Source organism: Ipomoea nil, unplaced genomic scaffold (assembly GCF_001879475.1).
Source record: "Ipomoea nil cultivar Tokyo-kokei standard unplaced genomic scaffold, Asagao_1.1 scaffold2845, whole genome shotgun sequence".
Taxonomy (NCBI): domain Eukaryota; kingdom Viridiplantae; phylum Streptophyta; class Magnoliopsida; order Solanales; family Convolvulaceae; genus Ipomoea; species Ipomoea nil.
In genome coordinates this window covers 6,810,018-6,829,129 of record NW_017619273.1, presented here as the reverse complement: position 1 = coordinate 6,829,129, position 19,112 = coordinate 6,810,018, and the positions used below count along the sequence as shown (strand labels likewise).

Below are 19,112 nucleotides of genomic sequence, written 5' to 3'. Positions count from 1 at the left end.
ATTGTCTCTGGTACCTGTGACACAAGGGGAGGCGTTACCTGAATAGTTGATTCAAATTCATGCATTACCTGCATGGGAGTCGCACTGTTCGCTATCAGAGCCTGCATGAGAGTCGCACTGTTCGCTATCAGAGCCTCCATCGGCGTTTCCTGTACAAGAGACACGTCCGTCGGTGTTACGTTCGTCGAATGATCGGCCTCCATCCCGTTAGCCTTCTTGGCTTTCTTCGTACTACGCTCCAACAGATCGCGATCTTCTTCCAATCGCGGACTGGAGAGCGTCTCGCCACTGGTTTCCGTATTCGCCATTCACTACTGCTTGCAACAATTTTTATTTCAAAATGATAAATTTTAATATGTAACCAAACCTATTTAAATTTAAAACTATTTAAATTTTATGAAGATGTCATTTTTAGTATTTTTACATTTATCAACTTATCAAAAACTAATTTTACCAAACACTTTTAAGCCTAATCAATTAGTTTAACAGCTCTTCAGTTTTCAACTTGCTTATAGTTTTTTAGCATTCAACTACTTTTCAGCTTTCAGCTACCTTTTCAGCTAGGCTTGCCAAACATAGCCATATACTAAACAGTTCATAAAAACAAATAGGAGTGTGCATAATTCGGTAAAAATTCGATTAACCGATCGAACCGACAAAATTCAATTACCTTTTTTAACCGAAATATTTCTTCGATTAATGGTTAAAGATTTTTAAAAATTTCGGTTAATGGTTAATTCGGTTTGAAAGTATCAATTAACCAAATTACATGTGTATATATATATATATATATATATATATATATATATATATATATATATATATATATATATATATATATATATATATATATATATATATATATATATATATATATATATAGAGTAAAAGACATTTTTGGTCCTAGACTTATAGTGGCACGGACAATTTTAGTCCTTTTTAAAAAAATTAGACAATTTGTGGACACTCTTATTGTGACGAGGACAATTTTGGTCCTCCATCAATTTTTCTGTCAGATGCTCCGTTTGAGGGGGGTAATTTCGTCTTTTCAACATACCTCCTTCTCCTTCCAACCCATTCTTCCATATTCTCCAACTTCTTAAATGTGAATCACTCTGTAAATCCAAACACAAACAATTCCCACAAATATAGAAGTCGGGAGTATTTTGAATATTAGCAGCAGTTATATATGGAGTTGTATTTACGTTGCTATACATGTCTCAAAGTTTTTGTGATTCTTCTATAGTAATTTCGATTGTTCTATTAATATTTTCTTTTATGCGTTAGTGAGGATTCAAATTCAAACTAGTAGGCATAATAAACTCAAGAAATTTTTTAGTTTTCTTTTCAAGTTGGAGCAAGGACAGTGGGTGTTGAGGTGCGTAATCAAAAAGGTAATCAAGCAATTCATTGTTTGTTTGTTAAAATTAGAGAGGGTGTTGACTGATGAATAATTTAAAAGTGAATTTGTGCAAAGAAAAGACAGATTAGAACAAGAAAAATAGAGAAAATTTTATTGAACAGTAATCTGAAGAGCTGCAAAGCTTGTCCTTAATCCACTCGCTTGGTTGGGGAGGAGTTCATATTGAAGTTCAAAATATTATGGTTTAAAGCTCATTTAAGTCCAAGCTATTGTCCTTAAAGTTCAAAATATTGTCCTTAATCCACTCTGTTGTTTAGTTTGATAAGAAATAGGCCACTCTCGGCTTCCATTTTTGTGGGAATTGTTTGTGTTTGGATTTAGATTCACATCTCAGAAGCTGGAGAATATGGAAGAATGGGTTGGAAGGGGAAGGAGGTATGTTGAAAAGACGAAATTACCCCCCTCAAACGGAGCATTTAACAGGAAAATTGACGGAGGACCAAAATTGTCCTCGTCACAATAAGAGTGTCCACAAATTGTCTAATTTTTTTTAAAAGGACTAAAATTGTCCATGCCACTATAAGTCTAGGACCAAAAATGTCTTTTACTCTATATATATATATATATATATATGTTTAATTTTTTTTTTTAAATTCATAAATAATATGGAGTACTATTAGATTAGTTTTTTTTTTAAAAAATAAAATTATCATCTCTGTATTTTTTTTAGAGCATATAGTTTATTTTAACTACAAATTAAATAAGCTATTGCTCTGTTTAATAAAACCGGGAAAGTTTAAAGTAATAGCTTATTTTTAAACACTTCTTCATGCATATGCATGCTTTGTTTGGCAGTGCTTATTTAGAAACATTTAGCTTATTTTAAGCTATTAACAAGTTATAACTCTGTTTGGTAATGTTTCAAAAATAAACTAATAGTTTCATTTTAAAATTTTAAATTTTAATATGTAAACAAACCAACTTAAATTTAAAACTATTATTGTCAACTATGAATACAACGAAGGCATGGCAAGCACTGCATGGTGTCTCCGCCACCGTCCAGCAGCCAAACCAAGTGCATACTGGAATGCTTCCCGAGGCCGTGACAGCGCTGGTGCCAGATCCGGCTGCTCCCTTTCTGCCGCAATCACCCACTGCCGTGCTGCTTCCCACACACCCAAAGCAATGTTATATCGACGCAAGCTTCAATACCAACTTGATGACAGCCACGACCGGAGTACTTTTATTAGACCACATTGGAAGATATGTATAGGCTTACATAACCACCACAAACTTGCTTCTCACCACTTATGGCCGAGGCCCTAGCTTGTAAGGAGGCTTTTATGTGTTGTTAGATGTGTATCGTAGAGGCAAATCTACCACTGTCAAATATCAACAGGCGCGTGAAAGATAAAGTGTTCATAGTATAACTACGATCTAGTCATATACACAGAACAAGGCAAATCTAAAACTTCCTACACCATAGTCTCATTGCATATATGATGCTGCCCCTTATGCTAGCTACCATCAGTAACCCGATTGCACATGACACACTAATAATAAAAAGAAGAGGGCAAGTTCTAAAGATTAAGACAATAACAATGCTACTCAAAAGAAAATTAAGAAGACTTAAAAAAAATTTAAACTAAAAGTAGTATTTATTTAGACTATCGTTTTTAGACTAGCTATTACAAAGTTGCTAATATTTATTTTAGTGACAATTATAATCAATTTTTCGTATATTCTCTTGCATTTATATACTTTGAATTACAGATTTAAATAAACAAATTTAGATTCAATTATCTATTCCTGATCATCTCTTATATAATCTTGTATTGATATACTTTGAAATATACTTATTTAAAAATAATCATTGAGTATGTATTATCTCATTCGCGCAATGCGCTTGAAAAAAACTAGTGTATTATATAAATACTAATGATGCTAGGTTCACAAATATTAGAAAGAGAATTATTTAAATATTACAAATATAAATTGACTTTTTGGTAAAAGTGTTCTATTAAAAAGTTAGCAAATATGATCATTTTAGCCATTTTACCAAATCAAGTCACTAAACAATATATGGTGAATGCCCATTTCCAATAAAAATTTCAATCCAAAATGCTAGCTACTTAAAGCAACATTTTGACTTGGTATTTTGAAAAACTATCTTTAAAAAAAAAAACAAAAAACAAAACTCTTACCCAACCCATCCACCCCCCCTCCCCCACCCAACCAAAAAAAAAAAAAACTCTGCTATTATAAACTGTAGTCAGTTATTAAATAACAAGTTTCTACTGCAAATTCATCAATTTATTACTCTTGGTTCATCAAATCATTACTTTAGGTTGAGAAATAGAGCAAGTGCTATATATATTATATCCATCTGACATGAAGGTTGAGAAATAGTGAAGTGTGAACTCCTAACTCTAAAACTTAATTGAAAGAAACAAATTAAATTAAATTGACAGGAACCATCAGTACGTACTCCAACCTAACATTTGATTTCTATCTTTGAAGCTTAGGACAAATATAATATTAGCTACTTCTCATCTCTATCATCAACATATATAAATACAACTGCAGACTCGTAACCAAAATACAACTAACTGAAGAAACTTAATTGACTTCCTACAAAACGTACAGAAAATATATACAGACCTCCAAATACCAAAACAAATGTCTGATCTGTATCATATGCTTCACCAATCCCTTCCCTAAGACAGTAAGAACAACCAAACCTTATAACCTTATAATGATAATGCCATTGCAGGAGACTGTAATAATGCATGCAAACCTTATAAATAATGAACTAACTAAAGAAAGTTTCAGCATTAGAAAGCAACACAAAAAGAAATGGAATAGACAAATCCATCCATTAAAATATAAAAGAGACCTGCCCGATCGAGCCGGCAGGTTGCAGTAAGTTGCATATGATATCCTCAACAAGCTAGCTTGCTAAAACTGTTATAGGGACTCAAATCCAACACCCATTGTGGGAATGATCTTTACTTTTAAACACTGTGATATTATACAATTTTGTGTAATCTTAATTAATTAAATGGCCTTTAAAATAGGCACTGGCCCTGGGTGATCTATCCTTTCATTATCTTCTGGGGCTAGGATATCAGACCAAATATTGTAATCGTCAAAAATACCCTGAGGTGGAGTTTTTCTCAACAATTCATCCAATTCATCAAGTAATGGATCATTGCCCACAGCGATCACTCCTCCATATGCATCATCAACTCCACTGCCCATTGCGCTAGCGCTAACTCCTCCATATGCATCAACTCCATTTGAAACCTCTCCCGCCAAAGTTGAAGTTTCCAATGGCAAAGATACCATGACGTTATCATTTTCAGGCCAATTATAAATCTCCAACGGAGTATCATCTTCATTAAAATTCTGAGTAGACAATTCACGGCTTCTTGATGTGTTTCTAAGGACTCTTTTTATCCGGCACAATACGACATCCTTGGGGACAACGTTTTTATCTCGGAGATAATCATCGGACAGTGAATATTCCTTCATGAGCCAAACCTCCCCACGACGTTCATCGGCGCCGCCCTTGCTTTTTGATTTTTTGGCTTCGTACCGCAAGCTTTTCTTGAATCCCATAACTGTTTTCGTTTTCTTGCCGACTCTGATAGGTTGTCCTGCGTCCTGGCCCTTCCACGTCCCGCGGTCTCCGACGTTGCGCAAGAATCTTGAGCCACGTTCGCTTTTTCTCCTCAACTCGGTGAAGTAATAGCGGGTCATAAGGCCGCCGGAGCCGAAAATTTCAGACGGTTCTTTCGCTCCGTAAAGATCTTCCATTGAGAAGAAATCGGAGGTGTGCTTGAGAGGTTTTCCGAGGACGAAAGCCTCCAAATATTGCAGCAACTCCTTGTCAGTAGGCTTGAATATGAAACCATGGAGAGAACGAAGAGCCATGTACGTAAACTTTTATTCGTAAATATGGGACGAGTGAGATCAGACTTAGAGCGAGAGCGAGAGCGAGAGCGAGAGAGTGATAGATCAGGTATTTTGGTGTAAATGTGTAATAATGAGGTTTGGAACTATATAATAACAATATATATGGGTAGCGTTGAGCCAGGGTAGGGACGTACGGTGAAAATGTTTAATTAGGGATAAAAAAATATTTAGGCTCTGTTTGACAAAACTTATTTAGGGACTTATAACTTATTTTAAGCTACTAAGTATAAACTTTGTTTAGTAATGTTTCCAAAATAAGCTCATAACTTAAAATAAGAGCTTATTTTGAAACGCTACCTTAGGTAACATTTCAAAATAAGCTAAGAGCTTCTTAACTTTTTTTTTTTTCATTTTTATCCTTATTATTAAATAACATCATTTACCCTTCCAATTAAAAATCTTTTTACTTCTCATTTATTTGCATCCCTTTCCAATTAAAAATCCTTTACTTCTCATTTATCTGCAATTTTCAGGACAAATCCTTTATTATTATTATTATTATTATTATTATTAAACATCTTTAAAAAAATTTATCCGCACCTTTATTATTATTATTATTATTATTATTATTATTATTATTATTATTATAAGATTGATTATCTAATATATATGATGAATAGGATGAAGATGTTATGGGATGCTAAGTCGTGATTATACTAATAGTTTTATTTCAAAATGTTAAATTTTGTTGAAGACAAAATGTTAAATTTTAATATGTAAACAAACTACTTTAAATTTTTTGAAGATGTCCTTTTTAGTCTTTTTACATTTATCAGCTTATCAAAAAGCTAATTTTACCAAACACTTTCAACCATAACAGCTAATTTAACAGCTCTTAAGTTTTCAGCTCCTAGCTTATAGCTTTTCAGCTTTCAACTCCTAACTTATAGCTTTTCAGCTAGGTTTGCCAAACAGAGCCTTATTATAAAGATAAAAATAATAGACCCGACGACAATTATCAATTCTACTTAGAATTTCGCTTTAGTTCTTTCCAACTTTCACCTCTATGACTAGTTGAGCTGTTCATGCGGGCAAGAGAATTTCACTTTAGTGTGTCTTCAAGTCGGCAACCTATTAAACTTATTAATAACACATCTGACCTATTAATATTATCGTGTTAACGGTTTATAGGAACCCGTGTACACAAGCTCGTTTATAATCAACTAAGAACACATTGTTATTTAATATAAAATGAAAGTTCAAGTCTAAACAACCCTAAGACTTCGAAAGTTATGTTGTTATTTTTACTCTCTAAGAATATTTCTCAAGACCACTAAAAAGAATACATTAACAGGTTTAGTGGGTCTAAACGAGTTGCATGTCATATTGTGTCGACACGATTCGAAACATGTTAATAAAATGTGTCTATCATATTGTGTTCATGTCGTTATCGTGTCAACCCGTTAACGAACCTGTATACACAAATTGCTAGGTCTAGGAAATAGTTAGAATAAATTGCATATATATCTATTAATATGATGTTTTCTTTTTAATTTGATTAACTTTATGTATGTTTTAAATTAATTTGAATATGATGACAGACTACATTAACTAGAAAGTCATAGAAATAACTAGGGATATGCATAATTCAGTGAAAAATCGGTTAAGTGACCGAACCAACCAAATTTGATTAATCATATTTTAACTAAACATTTTGATTTAGTAAACAGTTAATTCGGTTCGAAAGTGTTAATTAACTAAAATAACTAATCGGCTAATCAAATTACGTGTATATATATATGTTTTTAAAAATTATCATTTATTTATTAATTTTTTTTTGAGGAATATCATTTATGTATTAATGTAATGACTATTTTGTGGTGTGAAATTATAAATTTACAAATTTTATTTGTAAATTTAATTTTTTAAATTAGACTAAAATATTTCAGTTAACCAACCGATTAACCGACAATTTTTATTCCATTAATTCGAAAGCAAAAAATTTCAATTTGATTAATAGTTAAAGCATTCGAAATTCGGTTTGGTTATTAACCAAATTAATCGAATCAACACCCTAATGATAATTTAACATGTGGGTTGCCAATGTAAAGCAAATGGATGTGAGCTTTGTCCGACGTTACTAATTCCACTTCTCTCTACCTCTCCAAATGCTTTATACAATAGTAGATTCTATTATTCTTTTTTCAAAAAGTTGAATCTCTAACCCAAAGGGTCTTCATCATATGCTTCATATCAACTAAAAATCTAAGTTAATAGTTGGATTGTACATTTATGTTTATATATATTATATGCTCAACAGCCCCAACCTTATAGAGCATGTGGGAGGAGGTAAACAGGGTCAAATGACTGTGCGCACAAAAAATTTACCCACTTTAAGTATAATCCTCACATTATCGTTGTTGAGATTCAAACCTTGATTTCTTCTTTCAAATACTGTCTACTAAACCGATAAATTAAGCCCTTACGGACTCATAGATTCTATTATTGAGTTTGATTGGTGGATGAGTGTATGGATATATACAATCTCAATTAATAATAATTTCAATTCTCTCTCCTTTCTCCGCTTCCACTTTCTCCTCTTCCACAAACTCGATCTCTACTTCTCTTTTACTTTCTTTCAAAATTTATTTTTAGATCCTGAAAAAGTTTAAGGAGATTGTTACAAACCTATTTGTTTATTAAGAGATAATGGCACTTCTACAGGACAATATACAGACTACAAACTACTAGACTACCAGTGGAAATATTCAAAATGATTAGAGATTGAAACAAAAATAAATAAATAAATTGAAGAAGCTTGGTAGTAAAAAATCATTTTTGCATTACAAATTCTTGAAGAGAAGTCAAAACAAATCTTTTGTTACAACACATTTTCTATTAATGTAACAGAGGAAGCATACCCTGCCATCTGAACAAGATGCCAGAAGTATAAAAAGTTATGTATCAGATTTGCTAGCACTTCCAAGTTTCAACACAAGTAAAATCACATAATACATAATAATACAGAAAGATTCTCAATGCTAATTTACAGTTTAGCACTTCATTTTCTTGCTTGCAACCTGTGATCGTGCTATGTTCTCCCGTAACGGGCAAGAAAACATAAAGAAAAATGAACAAAGAATAATATTTGGAAAAGGAAAAGAAGAAAACACTATGTTTGCTTGAGACTCAAAATTCCCTTAAAACCCTTTTTGGGATTGAATTTCTGCCTTCCATTATTCTAAATAATACACCCTTTTATAGGGTTGATTACAAATATTCTTAAACTAAGAATGATTAATTATTTGGCAGTTTCGAAATAATTAAACTACCTAAACTAACTCAAAGACCAAGAGTAAATAAGTTTTATAACTATATAGTAGTTTCTACATATCTAAACTATGTAATGCAATTGTAATAAAATAAGACTTCCTAAATAATCATAGTCACGCAAGTATCAGATCGATTGCTCTGTTACCTTCTGATCCACTGAAGATGAGGTCTGCAGTCGATCTTCACCGCATGATGTTCTTGGATGGTTTTCTGTTTTTAGCTGATCTGCCATCAGCTCAGACAGGTCATCTTTTTTGTAATTCATGAAAGCCCCTACCGGTCCCAGAAATCCTTCATGCAGCAAAAACATTGCTTTCATCTCTGATTTTGACCTGCAATCATTACAACCGGGTATGAATCATGACATTACGTTTTATGTTTTCTCCATTGACTGATCTCTTCTTAAGTCAACGGAACTTAAAAATGTAGCACCATCTCTCCTATCAGTATCACAGGTGCATCAATTTAGATATCGCATTCTTAGTGTTGGTTCAGAAGGAGAATAGTAAGACTAGGACCTAAGAGGAGCAGAAAAGGTACCAGAAATCAACTGCCACAGAAATTGTGTCCATTGTATAAGCATGGCCCCGGATGAAAAACCCTCCAAAAAATATTCTTTTCAGTCCATAGCGGAGCGCATTAAGGTATGCAATCTGAATACAAAAAAGTAAATGAAAGCAAAACATCTAAATTAAAAAATAAGTAAATAAATAAATAATAATGATGATGATAGCATCATCATCATCATCATCATAACAATAACAATAACAATAACCATAGAGGAAAAAAGAATGTGACAACATAAGAAAATATTATCTTAGATGAGAAAATGCACTATACCGGCAAAAAGTACAAAACTGTTAAACTGCACATATGCAATACTCTTGGAAAGGAAATGTAATAAACAGTGACCAATGTTAAAAAGGCACTGTTTCAGAGCAAAACTAGTACAAGCATACACACACATACATTGCATAATCATTTAATCATTTTAAAACAATCCTCTACATTCTGGAAAAAATAGTATTAATGCCTTTTTGTTACCCTCAGTCCCAATTTCTACCAATTATAAGTCAAACTTGCAACAAAGTATTTAAAGTAGAGTTCACCTCCAACAATTCCAAAACCCTTACTCGTAATTAGCCAGGAATCAAAATTATCACAAGATAGAATGTGATAAGGATAGATATTTTCATCCTATCAGTCTTAATTTCTTGCCTCTCCTTTGTTTATGAATTACTCCTAGAGATAGAGAGAGAGAGAGAGAGAGGCAAGGTGGAGGGGGGAGATTAAATAACATATACAATCAATATCTAAAGATTGGAGTAATGCATAGATGTAAAAATCTTTAGTGAAATGTACTTTGCTAGTAATATCTAAAAAGATCTACCAAAAGAACTATCTAAAACTGTCACTAAGAGAACTTGGTAAATTTTTACTCACCTGACCAATGTTATTTGAAATCATTCTCAGCAGAGAACGTGCAATATCTTCTGGTTTCCATTCTTCTAGCTCTTTATTTTCTGAGATTGCTTTGCCAAAGCTAGAAGCAATAGCTGTTGAGGCAAGGCCAATCTGTTATCATTAATCAATTTCAGAAAAAAAAACGGATCAGTAAGCTCTACATGGCCACAAATTGCAGTTTAAGTTAAGTTGTATATGGGCCAATTACAACAACAGAATCAACAGTTTAAAGTTAATAAAGTTCATTATGTTAGCAGCATAAATTTATATTTCATCTTCTTAATGCAAATGCAGATATATAGATCCATAGCTTTTGTATGTTAACCCATCAAAGAATTCCTTACCTGCCCAAGATTCCAGAAATGCTAATGCTACATGAACCTAAAGTTTTCACCAAAATATTTCACCATTAATAAAACTCTTTTTATTCATTGGTTACCATGAATTGGCTGACCCCCACATTAAAAAGGAATCTACTTATTAATCAAATATGAATCATATATTGCCACATCAAATGGTGAAAACTTTTGGTCCATGTAGCATTACCCTTCCAGAAAACTCAACACACATAATAGAAACATACTAGCACATTATATCAACCACCCTTTATTGGAAGACAGACATGAATCAACCAGCAACAACATTCCACCATGCACAACACCTTCTCCTTCAAGTAAGGTGTTTTAAAATATTAAATTTGTTCCATATCCAGCAAATGCATCCAGAGGAAATTTGTAAAACCTGAATACTACGGATGTTGGGCATAGAACATAGATGTTGAAATTGTTTAATACTTATGAACCCTTAATGTTTCATTAACTTAGAAAATGATGATGGAGTTTCTAACATGTGCAAATGTCTCAAGATAAATAAAACTATAAAAGAAGACATACCTTTGAATAGTCAGTTCCATAAATGTCTCCTACAAGCATATCTATAACTCTGTTGTTTCCTCGATGACTCAGTTCCAGCAACTCATCAAAACTGGTATATGAATGCATATTTATTATCTTGTTGTCAGAACTAACTCAGAATTTAGTAAAACATGATAAGAAGAAAAAAAAATCCAAACCTATTGCACTTGGTCAAAAGCTTTCCTAAGCCCCAAAAAGTGCCACCACCAATACTGGTTCCGCTTACTCGCTCAAACTTGTTTTCTCCATCCACCTACCATTGGCACCAAAATGAATGATGTGCTTAAATATATTATGATTACTAAAGCTTGTTGGTTTCACTCCTAGAATATATATGGTATGTCTTCAGAAAAATATAAATAATGTTATTTAATCATTTTGATATAGTATGCAGTCAAAGATTTCTCTGCAAGCCTTGTGGAATTAATGTTCTGCATTAGCTACTCTACTTCCTCCTTTCCCCTACATCCCTCAAAACTCCTCCATGCATGAGAGAATTTACCTTGATCATGCTAACTCCTGACCCAATATTGACAAGGAGGTAAGGGTAAAGATCATTTTGATCAATCTGCTGGTATTCCTTCTTCCCATCCATGTATGTAAAAGCTTCTTGGTGAACAGACTACTCACCAAAAAAAAGAGGAATAAAACTTCTTTTATCAATTAATCAATAGGAAAAGGGTATGAAAATCATAGAGGAAAAGCTCAATTTCAGAAATAACATTTGAAGCTATGGGATATGACCACTTTAAGGATAAAAAATCACTTCCCACTCAGATTTCAAATGATAAGGAAGCTCTAAACAAATAAGGCTTCTATATTTGAGTTCTAAAAGAAAAGAAACTATAATCATAATCCCAAAACACTGCATATGTCAGAGTCACATAGAGAAAGAAAAAATGACGAATTAAGTATTTTCAAAAATTAGTTTCATTTTAATGCACCAATGTTGAGCTCTCAAGTGCATGGATCAAAATTCAGAGCACTACTCTTAAATTTCAACAATAAAAAAATAATATATAATTAGAACCTCAGTCACATGATAAATAATTACTCTTAACAGGGTAGCAATGATTGTGGAGTGGGGAAACCTGAATGAATTTACATGCAGAACACACAGATAAACAGAAAAAAAAAAAAAAAAAAACCAAAACAAAAACTAGAAAACAAAAGAATAAAATATGATACTGCACAGAGGAATCCATGAGAACCACCAAAGGCAGGATACTAACCAGATACATCCTACTATTAAAAGCCTACCTCAAGCAGAAAATTTGCTCCAGCAACAAGACAATCCATTTCATCCACTTTGTCTAGAGTAATTCCTAGCTTTTCTTTGAACAGATCAGCAAATTTGAATGCACCTCCACCTGTTGCCTTTGAATGGATAACAACATATTAATAGGTTATTCTACTTTTCAGCAAGTTTGATGGTCAATCAGTAAATTAATCACCTAATGTGTCAACAATTATACTCTCTGAATCTCAAGCCACAAACAAATTAAATGATATTCTGCCAGTGCCAGTTTCAGTGACACAGTTTGATTGGGATGTCATTCAAGAAAAAAGTATGATTGACCACAAAGTATACTGTGCAGCAAGTTGCACCAGCTCTACCACTCTACAAGCATAAACCACATAAAGTAACCATCTGTGTGACATTTTGACTTTGTTGTTCGTAGAAAGGGCAATAATAATGTTATCACAATTGATGATTAACTAGCTACAAGGAATATATATCAAGAGTAGTATTAAAAGTTTGGACTTTTAATTTAATCTTACCAATTGAAAGTTGTGAATGGTGGTGTATTAAGGTTAACAACACAGACGGGGAATTAATTGAAATCAAAAAGGGAAAAGTAATTTTATCCATTATATTTTCCCAATCCCAAAAGATAGGAAATCATCATCTGCACAAGCACTTATGAAATCAAAAAGGGAAAAGTAATTTTATCCATTATACCCCTACCCTTTAAACTGTTATGTAGGTGCAAAACTGTTGTTTATAATGAAAACTTTCAACAATTCTTTCATATTCTGGTAATTAGATATTTGACAATTTACTAGCCAGAGGAATTCTCCATTTTTCTAAAGAAATGGAAATTTGGCAAAACTAAAAACAGAGAATTTATCTTCTACATTTGGAAAACAAAAAAGAATGGAGAATGGAGAACTGGAGATAGGAAAACAGAGAATTGAAGTAAATGTAGCCTAAATATCCTCATGACTAACTATGGAACACAATGCTTGAGAATCCTTGGCAACCTAAGTGATTGTACATTTGATCAGTCAGCCAATGAGTCACATACTATGACCAAAGCAACAGCAGGAAGCCATGAGGACATTGCAATGGGGAGGGGAAAAGCAGATAATGCCAGGCATTTCACAAGTACAGAGTTAATCTATAAAAAGCAAGCAACCATTCTATATCAGGTGGAGATATGCTTAGAACCAAAGATTTGACGGTGCGAAATATTTATACCTTAATGATAATCTTCTCATTGGTGTGAAGTTCATGACATCGACCACCTGTAACCATTCTATATCTGTAAGTGTAACAAGAAGATCAAATGGCATAAACAAAATAGCATACGTAACAACCACTTATCAGATTCTCCAAATTATCAAAAGATGAGATCAGTGAATTCACTGCAGTGACAACTTTTCCTTTATTATGCTGTTAAGACAACATGTACAGGTCACCTGAGTCCTGACACACACAAGGTTTACTGAGGTACTAGGATTTTGTGAAATAAAGATGTATATGAATGTCAAAATAAATCATTCCTCAAAGTCTATTGTGGGGGAGATTTAACATCATAAAACAACAGTTATCTTTTTGCCAAATTTGAATACCAAAAATGAGGTAGGACAGTTTTCATTTCACAACACATGATGATAAGCCCAAAATAACCTATAAAAGAGCAGAAAGTCTTAAAATGTCTAATGGAGCTATAAGGTGGCTGAAGTCTAGAGACTAATTCATGAATTCCATTCAGAAATGCATTAATCATCATATGAACACACATACCAGGGTATTGAAGCTTCTTAGAAGACAAAAATTTGATGCATTTGCTGATCATTCTTGTTTCAAACTTGACAAAGTGAAGACTGCCACACAAAGCAGAATGGTTCCAGTTGCCGTTCAGTATAGACACTGTTTCATTTGACAATTGCCCTTGCTGATCATTAGTTGAGCAATGATTGTTGCTTGAAACATAGACCATCTTGATGAGTGAACCTGCAGAAAGATAAGTAGGCATTCAGGTAATGGTGGTGCATTTGCTTTGCAGCCAATGCAACTTATAACAAGTAGTACAAAACTTTGTTCTTATAAAGGAATCAATCTAAATAAAAATCATTCATAAACACGCAGGACCTGGTGCAATAAAATGCTAATTTTACAGTACCCTATTTCTGCACTAAAGATTTCTCTATCGACTTTCGAGTTTTCAGGACAATTATAAACAAAGCTGGCTTTCTTTTTCCCTGAAACAACACCATTACTCCCCTCATAAGAATAACAAACCTCACGCATCGCAATTAAAGCCGGTAGTCGCAGAAAACCTCAAAAATAAAGCGAATATTTTCGAGATTCAGCTTGGAAAGATAATAGCACAAAGAAAACTGAGAAATAAAATACTTTTGTTTTCAAATTAACTTAGGGTGATTAAAAAAACCGATGAAAGTTAGAAAATCGAGAATTACCTCCAATATCGATAGCCAAATGTGAAATTTCACCATCATCGGATCCTTGAAGCCGCTCGGCGTTGGAATCTATTTCCTCGATGATCCGGTCGAATCGAACAGTATCCATTTGCATTTTTACTTCAGTTGATTGGCTATGCTATATCTGTATGATCGTATGCAAGAATGCTGCTTCAATTGCTTTATTACTCGCGCCAATCAGACCCAACATTCGCCGGAATATTCCTTTTCAGGCAGAAAATGACAAAATTTGACTCCCGTCAACGGTTTCGTATCGAATTTGACTCGTAATTTATTTATTCATTCTTTCCATATTAGGCCGTTATCCAATCTCTATCTTTCATTTTTTTTTTTCAAAGCCATTTTTATATTGAAAAGTACTATTTGCATTCTCAAATTTTATTTCTTACTTTTATTTCCTCACTTAAAATTTTGATCTAGACATTTTCTTTGGATCCACGAGCAAAAATAATTTATTATCATTTGTCACATTAGAAAATAAAAATGAGTAGAGATTGAGAGCTAAAGTAGTAGAACTCTTTTATATTTCTTTCACCAGGATTCAACATTTCAACTTTACCTTAGTTTTCAACTTCACGGAGATTGAGGTCCCCATTAACGTACCAAACTCCATTAATAATCTCTTATATGTTTAACTTGGCAATTTGAAGCGGTGGTAAGCAAGACAATTAATACAATTACAAATTAACTGATCCAACTTAGATTATCTCATCTACCAGCATGAGAAAAGAGGGGGAAATCCGCATCCAAATAGTCTCCTTCGCGGTTTTGGGGATACTATTGAGGAATGTGGTTTGTCCCAAATGCATATGGATGGATACCGGTTTACATGGGAAAAAAGCCAGGGTACGACAGCCTGGATTGAGAAAAGATTGGACAAGGTTTTAGCAACGGAAAGTTGGCACAGTATTGTTCCAGAAGCACGGGTCTCCAACCTTTTGACCCGTAATTCTGACCATTCGGCACTGTTCTTGGGTATTCGTGGTCTTGGCCAAGGCAGGAATGGGAGAAGGGACTTTCGTTTTGAGATGGCCTGGCTGCATGATGAGGGCTGTAGGGGAGTGGTAGAGAAGTCTTGGGATGAAGGAAAGTGTATGGGGCAACAAGATTGTATTGGCTACTGTGGTGGCCGCCTAGCCCAGTGGGGAGGTGATCATTTTCATAAGTTTGGGGAGCAAATTATGAGTTTAAGAAAGGAGCAGTTGCGTTTGAGAGGGTGTTCTGATCCGTCTTCTCTGGCCGAATTCCAACGTCTGGAAGAACGCCTGAGCCGCCTTGAAACCCAGGAGGATGCATACTGGAAACAGAGAGCCAAGCAACACTGGCTCAAGGACGCTGACACCAACACGAGATTTTTTCACAGGTATGCTTCTCATCGCAAGAAAAAGAACTCTCTATCTAGATTAATGAATGATGCTGGAGATTGGGTGGAGGGAAATGTCATGACAAATGTTATCCTGGATTACTTTAATATGATATTCCACTCTAGCATACCGGAGGGTGGGGAAGACTTTTTTGAAACCATTATTCCACGGATTACACAAGCCCATAATGAGTCTCTGCTTCGCCCTTTTGTATTGGAGGAGGTCAAGGATGCTCTTTTTTCAATGTTTCCCGATAAGGCTCCAGGCCCGGATGGAATGAATCCGGGTATTTATCAGCATTTTTGGGATGTGGTAGGGGGATGTTTCGAATTTTGTAATAGGATGCTTGGAATCTCGTACTTTGCCTCATAATTTGAACGATACTGATATCGTTCTCATTCCCAAAAAGAATACTCCTGAGCTAGTATCCGATCTAAGACCTATAGCCCTAAGTAATGTGGTGTATAAGGTTATGGCCAAGATGATAACAAATAGAATGAAGCCGATGATGGATGATATTATTTCTGACTCACAGAGCGCCTTTATACCTGATAGATTGAAAACAGACAATATCCTAATAGCTGCTGATGCGGGACATTTTTTGAACAAAAAATCGTGTGGTGTTATGGGATGGGGAACCATCAAGCTAGATATGGCTAAAGCCTATGACCGCATGGATGGTCTTTTCTGCGTGGCATGTTACTGGCTTTGGGATTTGATAATAGATGGGTCGAATTAATTATGGTATGTGTCACTACTGTGTCCTATAGGATCTTGATAAATGGCAATCGCAGTGAACAGGTCGTGCCCACGCGAGGTTTGAGGCAAGGGGACCCTTTATCCCGTTATCTCTTTATTATTTGTGCAAAAGGTCTCTCGTTATTGTTACAACATGCACAAAGCAGGGGTTCTATTCATGGTTGTAGAGTGGCAAGGGGAGCCCCCCTATTACTCATTTGTTTTTTTGCTGATGACATTCTCTTATTTTTCAAAGCTAATATACAGGAAGCTGGTGAAATAAAGAATTGTTTATCAAGGTACGAGAGTTTATCTGGGCAGAATCGGCAGATGGTGAATTATCATAAGTTTCCAGTATATGCTATAGCAAAAATACATGTGAGGCTCATAGAGAGGAAGTGGCGCAAGTCTTGGGGGTGGTTCAGGCACCGAATTTTGGTAAATATCTGGGAATCCCCCCTTTTATTGGAAGAAATAAAAAGGCAGTCTTTTCATATATTGAGGATAAGATCAGGCGGAGGATTGGGTCTTGGAATAAAAAATTGCTTTCACAGGCTGGTAAGGAGGTTTTATTGAAAAGTGTGGCTCAATCTATGCCTACATTTTCAATGAGTGTATTTTTATTGCCTATTTCTGTCTGCACAGCTATTGAACGAACCATGAATAGATATTGGTGGGGTAGTGGAACTGATCAGGTATACACGGAAAAGCATGGGATAAATTATGTATTCCAAAGAAGCATGGTGGCTTGGGTTTCAAAGATTTGAAAGCTTTTAATTTAGCCATGTTGGGTAAACAGGCATAACGTTTTCTCACTAAACCAGATTCATTGGTAGCTCGGGTATACAAGGCTAGATATTATCCTAGAGATTCTTTTTCTGAAGCATGCTTGGGGAATAATCATAGCTTTTGCTGGAGGAGTATTATGCAACTAAGGATTTAATTTGTAGTGGTGTCAGACGCCGAATTGGGAATGGGAAAACAACATTAATATGGAACCACCCATGGCTCTAGGATGGTCAAGACCCAATGATACATACTGAAATGCCCCCTCAGCTTGCTGCAGCAAAAGTAGTAGGGTTAATTGATCAGGATACTGGTAAATGGGATCACTCGATCCTAACAGACATTTTTCAACCTACTGATGTAGATCGCATTTTAAAGATACCTGTCTCACCAGACTATAAGGACGCTTGGTATTGGCATGGGGATACAAAAGGTTGTTACTCTGTTAAGGATGGATACAGACTAATCGTTGGAAATTATGTGGCAACGCAAGGCTCTTTTAATAAATGGATAACATTATGGAATCTAAAAATTCCCCCAAAATGGAAGACATTTTTATGGAGAGCTTTAAGTAATATCCTACCTACCACTACCAATTTGAATATAAAGAGAGTGGGAATTGATCCGACATGTGCTATGTGTGGTGTTACTCATGAGGGTACTATACATGCATTGGTTTCATGTGTTTTTGCAAGCTCTATATGGCATGAATCCCACCTTCCAATCCCCAATATTGTGACCAACAATTTTCATTCTTGGTTTGATGAAGTGATGAATATTCTAGATACTAATGGAATTATGTTCACAGCAGCAATTCTATATTATATCTCGAAGGTCAGGAATAGTGCAGTTTGGGATGCCTACCTACCCACCCTGAGGAAGCTCATAGCGGCGGCCACAAATGCTCTCCATGCATGGCGACTCATTCACTACGCCGGCAATCATGATCTAGCATCGTATAATGAAGTAGCAGTATTTTTGCGAATCTCCATCTCAATAGAGGTCTCACATAAATTTTCGTTGGAGTTGAAACTTTAAAGAGTTGCTGAGCGGTGAAGAGTTGCCGAAGAGAATGAATAAAAATATAATAGAATAGAAATAAATAAATAAAAAAACCAAAAACAATTTTAATTGATAAGGTAAAAGATGTTATTTATTTAAATTTATTTAAAATAATAAAGATAAAAACGAAAAAAAAAAAAAGTTAAGAAACTATTATCTTATTTTTGAAACAGTAGGTAGCGTTTCAAAATAAGTTCTTATATTAAACTACTAAATTATTTTGAAAAGATTACCAATAGCTTATAACGTATTAATAGCTTAAAATAAACAATAAACTGCAAAATAAGCTAAGCTAAACAGAACCATAATATAATGTGTCATAATATTCAAATTAATTTAAAAATAAATAAAATTAATAAGTTAAAATAAAATATTATATTAATAATGATATATATGTAATTTTTTCTAACTATTTCTCATCTTATCATTAATATTTTTATT

At 34.2% G+C, this 19,112-nt stretch overlaps 2 protein-coding genes across 2 annotated transcripts; both read right to left on the bottom strand.

Moving 5' to 3' along the window:
* Positions 1 to 4,420: 4,420 nt before the first annotated feature.
* On the bottom strand, positions 4,421 to 5,299 carry LOC109159903. The gene has a single exon (XM_019308011.1). The coding sequence runs from the start codon at positions 5,297 to 5,299 to the stop codon at positions 4,421 to 4,423; it is 879 nt and encodes a 292-aa protein (XP_019163556.1).
* Positions 5,300 to 8,738: 3,439 nt separating this feature from the next.
* Positions 8,739 to 14,999, bottom strand: LOC109159902 (pantothenate kinase 1-like). Its single transcript, XM_019308010.1, has 10 exons — positions 14,701 to 14,999; positions 14,024 to 14,233; positions 13,475 to 13,521; positions 12,253 to 12,369; positions 11,495 to 11,614; positions 11,151 to 11,245; positions 10,972 to 11,062; positions 10,058 to 10,189; positions 9,155 to 9,267; positions 8,739 to 8,946 (listed from the first exon to the last, which is right to left on the bottom strand). Exons 1-10 carry the CDS (start codon positions 14,813 to 14,815, stop codon positions 8,739 to 8,741), a joined length of 1,248 nt encoding a protein of 415 aa, XP_019163555.1. The 5' UTR covers positions 14,816 to 14,999.
* Between the last annotated feature and the right edge of the window lie 4,113 nt (positions 15,000 to 19,112).

Excerpts from the sequence above, each read along its gene's own strand:
- LOC109159903 (XM_019308011.1), bottom strand. The coding sequence starts at position 5,299 with ATGGCTCTTCGTTCTCTCCATGGTTTCATATTCAAGCCTACTGACAAG.
- LOC109159902 (XM_019308010.1), bottom strand. The coding sequence starts at position 14,815 with ATGCAAATGGATACTGTTCGATTCGACCGGATCATCGAGGAAATAGAT. Across the intron at positions 13,522-14,023 it reads TAAGAAGCTTCAATACCCTG|GTGGTCGATGTCATGAACTT; the intron begins GTATGTGTGTTC and ends GAATGGTTACAG. Across the intron at positions 8,947-9,154 it reads TCTGTGGCAGTTGATTTCTG|GTCAAAATCAGAGATGAAAG; the intron begins GTACCTTTTCTG and ends TAATGATTGCAG.